Raw genomic sequence first — 12597 nt, 5'->3', positions numbered from 1 at the left:
TACTCATTCTTACTACCAAAGCTTTTGTGTTTCAAAAGGCTTGGATTTCTACTCCTAGTTATTTCACTCTAAAATATGAGCAGAAATTTGCACTGTTAATCTCTCTACATCCTTTCTTTGCTCTTCTGGATGAAACTGAATTACTTCTAAGGTTTGCATTCTTCCTGGTCAATTCTGGATAAATGAATCTAGAAATTGTACACAACAGTACAGCAATGCTTCCAGAGTCCCCAAACCATTAACAGAATGTTATGAACCCTCTGATCTTGAAGTAGATAGAAGATGAACAAAAAATCAACTGACAACCTGGAGTACTGTGTCCAGCTCTGGAGCCCTCAGCACAGGAAGGATGCAGCTCACAGCTTGGAAAAGAAAAGGCTCCAGAGAGAGCTAATAGTGACCTTCTAGTACCAGAAGAGGACCTACAGGAAGGCTGGAAAGGGGCTTTTTGCAAGGGCTTGTAGTGACAGGAAAAGGGGCAATGATTTTAAAATAGAGAAAAGTAGATTTAGATTGGATGTTAGGAAAAAATTCTTTAACATGAAGGCAGCAGAAAAAGGGAACAGGCTGCCCAGGAAGGTAGTCCAGGCCTCATCCCTGAAAATATTCAAGGTGAGACTTGATGAGGCTCTGAGCAACCTGATGTAGTTGAGGGTGTGCCTGCTTACTGCAGGGGGACTAGGTGACCTTTGAGGTTCCTTCCAAGACAAATTATTCTATCATAATATGATGAGAAAGAACGCAAATAGGTGTAAGCCACACATAGACATGTCCACTGAAGATACCTAGAGCTGGGCAGGAGGATTATTCTACAATAAATGAGCATTTTTATTTCCCTGGCTATAGAACTAGAATTACAAATTGTATTAGACAAAGAATAAGCCGTACAACATGCATCTTCTATTTCTACACCGAGACACAGAAGTATCAGTTCTTAGCCTTTTTACACATGCATTAAATTGTTACCTAAATTGACTTCAAAAGTACTGCATAATTAAAACTTACAAGCACATTCCCACTTTGGGCAGCATTTGTCACCGTTCATTTGAGTAGCAAATCCTAAAACTCCACAGCTGGGCTGAGTCGCATTGTATGGGCAGTTCTGTGAGGTATTAACCTGGATCAGTTGTCCATCCAAGCAAATGTACTTTATGCACTCATTCTCTGTGATTGGCTAAGGCATATTTAATAAAAAGACACAGGTTACCATTCTTACCAAACTGGCATCAAAGTACTGCAGATTATTTGCTGAAATCTAGGGCTCATATTGTTCAGGTACAGAATACTTATGAATCCCTGTGACACTTCTGGAAGCTGCCAATGAAGAGAACCTATGAATACTCAATAGCTTTAAACAGATGTCCTGTTGTAAGGCAGAGAAGAGCATTACTGAATTTATAACTTTACATTAAGAGCTGAAAAGGAAAATTATGGAAGGGCACAAGTAGGAAGTATAACAGGGACCTCTGGAAAGACACTTCAAGGACAGCAACATGACAAAAACCTGCCATTGAGCAGCATGAAACACCATATTTTGCCAAAGAAAACACAACTTCAGAAAACTGGAGATTGAAACAAAGTGTATTATAGCCCCTACAAAAACAGTCATGCACAATCACAACATCCAAAGTTTCAGATACAACAGAGAAAATAACAGGGCTCCCTGTACAATACAGATACTGCAAATCCTAAACATCAAAGTATAGCTCAGTGTTTTAGTGTATAACAAAGAGATATTTAAAATCCAACAAATAAATCCATTTACTCACTGTACAAGTTTGTAGAGCTGTTGTTCCTCTAGGTAACATAAAAGGTGATCCTGTGACTCCTGGCACAGTTAGTCCATCAGAAAATGGTGTAGTCATGCCATGAAGTGGTTTGGTAGATAAATAGGCAAATGATGAAACCAATGGAGCTGTTGTGTCATTTGGATGGTCAGATATCAGAGAACTTGCAGAAGGTGTTTGTATCTCAGATGATATTTCAGATTTTGAAGTTTGAGTAGTACTGACCAGTGGTACAGCTATAGAAGAAAAAGGTTTTGATTCAGATGATGAACGTACAGTGGGCAGTGCTGATACACTTACATTAGAAGGCACTGCAGTTGTGTTTGTAGAATACTGAGAGTAAAGCATCTGAGGTGTTTCTGGGGTAACAGCAGCACCTGGAGCATGGACAGCTTGGACTTCTGTTCTAAATTCTGGCTCTGCAGATTTAACTGTGTCGATAGGAACAGCTCCTTTCGCTTCTGAAGTAACAGAAAAATAGGTGGGAGTCACAGAGCTTGTGATGGATTCTGCTTGGTCTGAAGCTGCTGAGACAATACTAATATTTTTCCCAGGACTGCTTAGGATTGAAGAGGCTGAAGCTGATGAACGGGCTGTAGCTGACAACATTGTACTTGCTAAAAACATGGTACTGGAGGCACTGGTTGAAAGTGTGACTTGCTGAGGCAACACCACAGTTTCCTCTGTACCAATTCTCCTTGTTGATGTGAATGGCCCATTCCCTGTCATGAAGGGAATTTCTGTTGTTTCAGGTAGAAAAACTGAGGAAGTGGTTGGCTTAGATTCTGATGAAGCTGTAGTAGTTTCAAATGTTTGATTTGAACCAAGAGTAAAGGATGTGTGCCCTGTAAATTTTAGACCAGTACCTGTCTTTTGTGTGGAAAATGAATCAAATGAGTCTTTTTTAGTTGGTGCTGCAGAAGAGGAAGCTGAAAGCACTTCTGGTGGGGAAGAGAGAATTCCGGTGCCAAAAATTAAGTAAGTGGTTGTTGGGACTGTAGATGGCAAAGCAGATGTTTTTGATGGATATGGCTGCCTCACTGAATCAGTTAAATGCAGATCTTTTACAGTTGGTAAAATAGCTCGTGTAGGACCTTCTGAGGGAGGCAGTACACTTGAATGAATGCCTTCAGGCCGTGGGGTGATTAAGTGGGTTGAAGAAGTCAATTCTGATGTAGCTTCAGTTGCACTAAAGACGTGTTGAGGCTGAGCAGTGGATATTCTTAGAGTTTCTGCAGGGTAGTGGTAAACTGGGACACTGCTTTGGCTTGTCAACAAAGACTCAGAAGTCTGACTACCAAGTTCCATGTCCTTCTGTGTAGCTGTAGTCTGTACTGGAAGTTTATCTCCTGAAGATGACTGCCAAGAGAAGGAACCTACTGAAGACAGAGGAAAGGAAGATGGAGCTGCAGCTGCTGTAAGTTTTCCTTTTTCTGTTACACTTCGGTCTGTAGATTTCAAGGCTGTTTCAGTTTCTGCTGGGTATTTTGATGTGGTTGTTACTTCTGGTGTTATTTGTGCTGAAGAAGGTGAAGAAGATGATTTACCTGTTGTATACTGAGAGGTGGAAAAACTGTAAGACTTTGTTACTGGAAGTACAACAGAAGGGGGCAGAGTTGATTTTTCTCTGGCTGCCATTGCTTTTTCAGTTGTTATGAGCTCACTGCTGAGTTTGGAGGATGGAGATATTGTGGCATAAGTGATATTTAGAATGGCTTTGCCTGGTGATCTGTCAAGTGATGCTGTTGTTTTTGGACCTGGTTGTTCTGTTATAGTGGATAAGGAAGAGAAATTCAGGACTGGAGAGGTCTTTTCTGTTGGTAACATAGATTTTTCTCTAGTTGTTCTTGGATATAAAGAGATCATTTCGTGAGATGCAGGCACAGGACTAAGAGCTGTCAGTGATGTTTCTTTTCCATATGAGGGTAGTGAAGGAAGAGAAACATTTAAAGAGAATAGAGAACTTGATGGTGAAAAAGGGAAAGCAGGTGGCCTTTTAGAAGAGATGCTAGTAATATCTTCTGCTTGTGATTTATCAGGCTGTGTTGTCATCAGTGTGGTTTCAATTCCACTAAGGAGAGTAAGTGGAGATACAGTGATGGATGTTCTTTGAGCTGACTCTCTTTCTGCATCTACAAAAGGAACTCTGGTGGCTTCTTCTGATGAGAGAGAGGTTTTCAGTGCTGATGTGGTAACACTACCTGAATATGCTGAAGTGCTTGTCTTCACTGTTCTTGAAACCAGAGCTGACACATATTCAGTAGGTATTTCCGTCAACTTTGCTGCTATATCAAGAGGTGATGTTACTTGGGATGTTACATCATAAGACAAAGGTGTCACTCTGACAGTCTCAGCCACAACAGGATATTTAGTGCTTAATGTGGTCAGGAACCCTGTTGTGCTTAGAAAAATGTATGAGGGATATCCTGTAGTTGAAACAGTTTTAAATGTTTTTTTTAGTTCACCTGAAGCTGGAGAAGCAGGAGCCGGAACAGGGCTCTCTGTAGAAAGAGTAATGGATGTTTCAGTTGTAGAACTAGGATGTAGGGAATATGGAGGGAAATAGGAACTTGACACATGGTCCACACGAGATGCTGTCTTGGGAGTTTCTTTTTTATGTGTTGTAAATGGTGATAAAGTTGTTCCTGATGGCCTTTCTTGAGTCTGCAGAACTGTTGCCTTTGGATGTAGCACTGTAGTGAAAGGTATTCCTGCAGTCCCAGTCAGCTGCTGAACCATTTCAAGAGGAGCTTCTGTGATCGTCTTTCCTAATGAAATAGATGTGGTGGGTGTTGGTGAAAATGTGGTCTTCACACTTTGTTCAGTTGAAACAATTGATACTTTTGTTGTTGCTGAAGATGCTGGTTTTAACAAAGATGAAGTGGTGATCACAGGAGGAAATGATGCTACTGAGACATTGGCTACCCTGGTAGAAGACTGCACTATGCTTTCTTTTGTCTCTCCTGTAGTTCCTGTTAGGTTTGCTGGTGGGGGGTATGAAATCATACCTGGAGGTGGTGGGGTGGAAAACTGGGGCAAATAAACAGCAGTTTTTTCTGTTATTGCTTCAAATGAACTGGATGCAAATGTTGTAAGTTCTTCTGGTTTTACTTGTGCTTCTCTTGTGGGAGGTGCTCCTGTGGCTATTTCTGATATTTCTATCATTTTAGTTTTGACTGACAAGTCTGTTGTTTTAAGAATAAGTGGTGTCCCAGTAAAAACAGAAGTAGAAAATGTTTTGCTTTCTGATTCTGTGCTTGTAGTGACTGCATGTGTAGCAGTTGCCATTTGAGGTTCTGTAGCCCTCAGCAACTTAGTGGAACCACTACTTATCAGCTGCATCTTTGTGGAAGTGTCTGAACTGACAGCAGATGGAAACAATGGAGAAATATCAGCAGGAGAAGATAAGCTTACATTAAATTCTGTTGTCCTGGACATTGCTGTAGTGGTTCTCCTTGATGTCATTTCTGTTGATTGTGAAGAAATATGTGGTGATAAAGTTATGGCTGGGAGTGCTGTGCTAGATGTAAAAGCTGAAAATTGAGTTGAAGCAAGTGCTGTTTCTACATCCTTTGCTTCATGTACAGAAACTGAAGTTATTGCTTCACTGATTGCTGCCAAACTCGTACTTGGTTCAGTGTGTGAAACTGCTGGTGTTTGAATGCTGGGTGACAAAGGCTGGCTATCACCTGCAGGTTCAATGCCTGAAATCAGATACAAATCAACAGTAGTCTGAAAATTATGAATAATTACAGCAATGAAGCTAGCAGAGATACAAGGAAAATATGTTAACTTGTGTAATTCTGATTTTTTCTGTTGCCTTTAAACTTCTAAAATTCATAGACAAACAAAAATTCACTAAATCATTTGCTCCATGTCTAATGTTACTGAAATGTTTTATGAACAATGATCATCCTTAGTTTAAAATTTGTCTCAGAATTTTGAAGAGCTAAATAAATAAATGTTTGGTGAGCTGAAGATTCATATTACTATGGTCATAGTTACACAAATTTAAGCACTGACATTTGGAAAAATTACTAAAGAACTAAGAAATTAATAAGCTAAATATCATACACAATACATATATATTTTCAAACATACAGTCTTCAAAATACACGCATCTTTGAGTGACTTCATCCAGCAACATATTGAGAGGACAGGCAGGGACACATCCTTCCACTCTAAAAGAAAAACAATTAATATTAACTAGCTTAACAGTATCTTCTGAACTGAGCATTTAATTTTAGGAAAACACAATTTAGTTATTCATAAAATCTTTAAGTAAATGATGGTTTTCTATCTAAACCTCAGTGCCTTCCCCTATGCTTTTCTTTAACAATATATATACGTACTTTGGTACTGCCTGACAGGTTTTTCCCAATGGGTCCCTGCACGTCTTGAAACAGGGGCTTGTACAGGCATCATAATGCCATTCACATGCAGAACGGGATGAAAATTTCAATTTGACATCTGAAAAACAACCAAAATGTTTTCATATATTACCAGAAACACACAAAGACACATAGGAAGCATGCTTTAAGTTCAGTGCAGCTCTAGATCTCTTGTTGTTTCTGTTTTCTCTAGAACTGGCAACATGTTTTGACTGCTAAGGTCTTTAGAAAACAAAGTGTTTATTAAGTAAGACTTCAAATCCACATAATTGATTATCAAAGGAAAAATTCAGATAGATTTCAAATCAAGAATAAACAGAACTAAAAATCAGATATCTTTCCAGTGCTTATTAAATTATACATTAATTTTATAAAATTAAGGTAAAGAAGAAATAGACCAAGTGTAAAATCTGAGAGAAACAAAACGTGTCAACCATCATGTGTGACATGCACTTTTGTGTTCAAATGTAGCATCACACTTTCTTTTTTACTAAAAAAAAAAAAAATCCTGCCCCATCCGCATGCAGAACAGTTTCCCACACAATGCTGGATTAGCCCAGGGGCTCTTCCCACACCTGTGTGACTTCCAGGATAGATCTGGATTTCATTACTTCAGGTAGGACAGCCCACCCACCCGCCCCCTCCTCAGCTCCTTCCTGCAGCACTCAGGGCAGGGACCCTTCCCTTACATTTACAGAACACAACAATCACGATACCTGTGTCCCCCTCCAGGCTGGTTAACCTCATCTTAGAGCTAGCTTGCTCTGAGGCTATGAAGAATAACTGCTCTTAAACAATATTTAAATAAATGATCAGTAAGAAGATGCTTGCTATTTACAAAAATTTTCTGCTTTTCATCTTTAAGTCTTTCTGATTTTAGGCTTGCTGATCCTGGCTTGACTGAGATACACAGAACAGCTTTTACATCATCTTGGATATGGTAGGTTTGTTTCTGTGAAGATCTTAAGATTTTGTTCTTCCTACAGTTTAGGGACATCTGCACTTTTGAGTCATTATCTATCTGCCATTAATAATCATTACTGTTTTCTTTTTAAATACAAACTATATACTTAGAAGCATAAATCCAACTCAGACAAAGTGTTGTATATGTTGCCATCTAGTGGCATGGCACTCTACCCAAGGATGTAACCTGTCCCTGCTTTTGAAAACACAATTCTTATGACAGTAACAAATGCATTTATGATGTTACATTCCCACAAAAAGCTACATAAAAATCACTGAATTCTTTTATGACCCCTGCTACTGAAGCTAACCTAGAGTTTAAATCTTGAATCTAATGGAGGAAAGAAGTTGTTTCCTTTCATTTTGCTGATTAATGACATGGGGTTTTGTATGCACCATATGACCTGTAGAACATTTAAATTCTTGTCAAGGGATTTTAGAGAGGGATTTTAGATTCAGTATGCTGAGGTGAACAATATTAATGTGCAAACTATATAAAAGAACAGATCAAATTCCCACAGTAGGAGTTGAATATATTGCTTAAACTGGTTTCTAGTATCTCAGAAGTTTTTGGCCTATCTCAGTAAACCTATCAGATATAATGAACTCTGTGCTTTGTTATGAATTATGGGGAAGTATGTCTTTCCAGCATCAGGACAATGTCAGTTCAGTCATTCATCATGTGAAGTTTTCACTGTTTGACAGCATCGTTTCTGGAATGTCTTAGCAGCCAAGGACCTAAATGATTGGATGTGCACACCCCTGTTTAAAAAAACAAACAAACAAAAAAAACAGCCAAAGAAAACAAACAAACAAACACCACAAACAAAACAAAACCACAGCAATATGCAGTTTCTGCTTTAAAAATTTAGGTTAACTAGAGATTGGACAGAAAATGAAGAGGAAAGGTACACAGAGTCATACTCTGAACAAACATGAACCAAGTATCTTTATACCTAGCTAAAAAAAAGAGACTATTTTGCCACTCAAAATCATTAAAGCATAAGGAAAGGCAGTAAAAAAATGCTATAAGCCATTCAAGGATTCCTCTCTCTAAACTGAAATATTCCTCTCCCTCCCTGTATTGATTTTAAACAATAGCTTCCACACTAGACAAACTTCAGCTTCAATATCACCATGATGCTGCTATTTCCAATGACAGAAACTGTCACAGCTCAGAAACTATGGGTTTCATCAGTGTCGAGGCTCAAATGCTTTATTATCACCACGATACTAATCAGCCACCTCCACCACATGCTTCCCATGTTTTTAATACTTAAATTAAATTCCCCCTTCAGCAACCAGTAACACGAGCTTACTGTACTCAGTGCAACAGCACAGCTCACTCACAACCAAAGAATGACCCATAGTTTACAGACAATGAGTCAAGCTTCTTATATCAGGCATGTGTTCCCCAAAAGGATTTGTCATGGCATTTGAAAAAACCCATTTGTCTCTTGGTGAAGTGTACCAGCATTTGTCTCCTGTTCAGTGACACAGCAAATCCTTCACAGAATGGTGAATTATGCCCTGGATGCCAGTGTCTCCAGCTGACATGCCAATAGCCCATAGCTCTTCTACCTAAGAGAAGCTGTGCACATCAACATGTGACAGGACTGCAGAAAGCTTAGAAAGCCCTTGTGTGAATGCAGGCATTTGTGTTGCCAAAGACAATACACAGAAAGATATCCCCCTGCTCCATTGTTTTCTCACTTTTTTTGGAGATCAGAGAAGCATTTTGTCCCCTGTAACTTATGATTTTCCTTCTTAGTCACATTCAGAAATAATTCTGCAGTAATAAGGGCAGTTGTTATCATTTAATGAAGAATTTTGTTTATTTAATCACTGACAGAGCGTGCCATTGAGTCACAATCTTTCTCAGAACTTGGCCACTTCTTTGTGTGTTGACAATTTCTACTTTCCACAAGTCCCAACCTGCCTTTGTTTTCTATGTTGACTTTCACTTCACAGTGACAAAATCTGCCATCCTCAGAATGAGAAATTACATGTTATTCCATGCTATGCTCAAATAATGTCTGTTTACTTTTAAAACTGTAAAATTCAAAATGTTCTTACATTCACAAAAGGCTATTTTTAAAATAAAGGTTTTTGAAATAGTGTAAAAAATAGGTATTCAGATTTTAGTTGTCACCTAACATTTCTGGTTTGCTGCTTTTCACAAATATTTAAAAAAGAAACAAACAAACTAGTAGGAACAAAATCTTCTTTAAAATCAGTTCTATTTATAATGGCAGCAAAACTCTGCTTAGTAACATAGATTGTCTATCTCCTCAGTTACAAGTTTAGAAACATGAAATCCTATCTAGCTACTTAACTCACACAAACTACTAACTAACTTTGCCCATGACTTGTACGTTTCTGCAACAAGAAAAAGTAAATATCACTGGAAAAACTGAACTTTTTGCACAGTCGAACATAACTGAAAGCAAAGTATAACTCTCAGCCTCTCCAACACTTTAGTTTCAGTTTACTGTTAAATATGAGATTAATATAATCTTGTTAAGTTAACTATTCAATCTCCTTTTTATTCAGTCAAAAAGGAGAGGTCAAATGTTTGTGTTTGTCATACAAATAGGAAAGATGTTACAATTCTATAGTAACCTCAGTCTGATTCCAAGAGCTGCTGAGCAGAGGTGTTCAGTGGCATACCCAGGGTCTGCAGGTAGAACAGCAGCTGCTCAGCATTACCCAGTGCTAGGCCCCAGATCATGATCTTTTAGACAGACAAAGCATACAAGCTCAAGTTAAAATTAAGAGCAACTCATTCTTAGTAAAACAGGATATTCTACAAAATTAATTCTACTGATTTAAATGGGCAAGAGTAAGTTGAAGTTAAAACAGTCAATGTATAAATCTGAGAGAGGATGCAAAATGATATTGCAGAAAACTTTTTCATTTAAATTAATTAATTTTCAGTTTTGTACTGCTTTTCAATGGTTCAGTTAAATTCAGATACAAACATTAGAAGAAAGGCAAAATGCCTTGCAAAGTCAAATACTGATAAATACCTCTGTGTGGTATGCACACACTTAGTGCACCTCAAGATCTCAATTTTAGCTGAAAATTCTGAGATGAGTCATATTTACAGCAAACTAATTTTTAATGCACATAAATAACATTAAGAACATTGCTGCAGAATTTATATGCAGCAAGTCACATTTTTATAATACATATAAAATTAATTCTCTGGGATCTTAAATAGGTGAAGCCTAAAATGATAATTCTATGAAAGGTAAAAGGTAGCTAAACATGAGTACAGTTTTTAAAAAGGGTAAGAAAACTACAGGTATCAGCAGCTCCCTACATCAACTAATTTCCCCAACAATTTCAAACATGAATTATTCACTCTTACATGACACCTCTGTGCTTGTCCATCTGAGCAGACTAAAGGAATTCTTTCTTTTGACTGAAACCATACCAATCCACTGCCAGTAAAATGTCCTGCACAGAATGTGAAATGTATTTCTTTTAAGTGTATTCTAGATACACAAATTCAACTACTCACATTTTTGTGTATAGGGCAGCAGACAAAGCTAAATATAATGAAACCCACCCAATTTAAAAGCTGAAGTGACTTCTCATGGAAAATACTTTGGAGTTTTAGCCCTTCATATCTGTGCAATTTATAGTCAAAGTATTTCAATGTGACAATATTTATTGCTATGAAAGTGGAAAAAGTGACACGTCAGCTGACTTGAAACAAACATGTATCTGTGGCTGTGGTGATCAGGTCATTTAAAATTCTTCCTTTTGAATGTGCGTCACAGAGCATGAAGAAATCTCATGAGGAACTTTCTGGCCAAGGGGATTTACTGGGACTATTATCCTGCTCCCAATATTTATCCTCTGATTCCTCAGGAATAGCTGTTCCTGGTTCAAGACTTTCTGATCTAATATGCAAAGCATTTACAATAGTCAGCAGGAAACTCAATACGCTTTTGCCTGTGCACTCTGGAGCTGGTATAACTTTTCCATTAACTTAAACAAATGCTGCTGTATTTTTAGACCATGTAATTACCCTGCATCAGCAGGCTGGGCCTTGTGAAAGAACACTGGAGAAAGATTTGAGCCCTATGTTTCTCTGCTTATAAAACTCTGAAACCCAAGCCCTCGGATGTGGTGATTAATGAAATGCCTCTCGATCATTTGATCTGATCCCACTTGCTGAGGTAAATTGTTTTAGTTTTCCATTGGCATAGATAGGATTTTTTGGTATAATGAGTAGAGGGTAAAGACTTCACACTTGAAAAGACATACCAGTCTGCCTTAATGGATGACCACTGAGAATTGGAACACGTTTTAAACTTCTTCATTCCTCCCTCAAAGATAAAAGACTGTAGGGATATTTTTGTTATGTCCAAAGAAAGCTCTTTGCTTGAAATGCTGTATGAACATCCTGGTAATAGCACTACCTCTATTATTCTGCTGCTCAAAAACCTCAACAGCTCTGTGATTACAAGCATTTGTCAAGAAGCAACAGGCATTTGGCAATGACAAAATCTGTCATTTTTTCTGAAGTTGGAGTGTGCCAGTCAACAGCTGCATTAGGCTGTCAGCATAATGCACTGCAAAACATGGGCAGATTCACAATGCCACCATTAACACTTTAATTCAATGTTTTGATAACAAGACGTTCCACGAGGTACACAGTTGGCCTCTTCTGTCACAGAAGTCAGTGCCTGCTTCAGATTTGGCTGTCCTGAGATTCAGCATGGTCTCTGTGACACATGGCCAGGCCAAGCTTCATTTGTTACATATTTAATTTTATTTCTTTGCTTGCAAAACAAAGGTCAGCCCCAAAGAATGAAGAACTGGTTTTAAAAAATGATATTGCCAAGAATAGCTCTTAAAATACTTCTGCTACCCCAGTAAATGAATGACTAAAGCATTTAAAATTGCACCATAATAAAATGCTTTACAACAGACAAATAAGCACTTGCAGTGATTTTGGAATTTTATATACCACACAAAGACCAGTGTTTTCAGTAAGAAATAACTTACTGCAGTTCATGAAGTCATATGAATGCATTTGATGGATCAAGACAAGTAGACACTAAAGAAAATTATGGTACCAGCTTTAATTTATAGGCCAATATAAGTTCTTGCATCTTATTCTTGACCTGGAAGGCCACCCTCATTTCAGCACACCGTTACCAAGTATTTAGAAGTGAAAACAGTTCATTCTTCTTTTCCTTACCTTACTAACCTAAAAAGAGACTTGGATTTATTAGTGGCTTTTTAATGTCTTTTTATGTCACCATTTCTTGTAGGAGCAACTTCTGGATTCAGCTCCTACAAAGGGTCCTATGAATATATGGTACACTTCTGATCTTTTGTCTAAGTGGAATGGGACTACTGTGACAGGGAATAATGTTACAGGAAATGGGAATCTCTCCGGTGGGTACACTCTCATAGCAGCTTATATTGTATATTCA

The 12597-nt window shown here is 38.1% G+C and overlaps 1 protein-coding gene across 1 annotated transcript in view; it reads right to left on the bottom strand.

The window, feature by feature from the left end:
* The window catches only part of OTOG (otogelin), a 77926-nt gene that overhangs the window by 21217 nt on the left and 44112 nt on the right, over positions 1–12597 (bottom strand). The window contains exons 34-37 of the mRNA XM_030451244.1: positions 6140–6257; positions 5889–5968; positions 1770–5491; positions 1006–1174 (exon numbers count right to left, since the gene is read on the bottom strand). Coding sequence (XP_030307104.1) covers positions 1006–1174; positions 1770–5491; positions 5889–5968; positions 6140–6257 — 4089 coding nt within the window. The remainder of the gene's footprint in view (positions 1–1005; positions 1175–1769; positions 5492–5888; positions 5969–6139; positions 6258–12597) is intronic.

This window comes from Calypte anna, chromosome 5, assembly GCF_003957555.1.
Source record: "Calypte anna isolate BGI_N300 chromosome 5, bCalAnn1_v1.p, whole genome shotgun sequence".
In the NCBI taxonomy this organism is placed as follows: Eukaryota; Metazoa; Chordata; class Aves; order Apodiformes; family Trochilidae; genus Calypte; species Calypte anna.
This window is presented reverse-complemented; position numbering and strand designations above follow the sequence as displayed.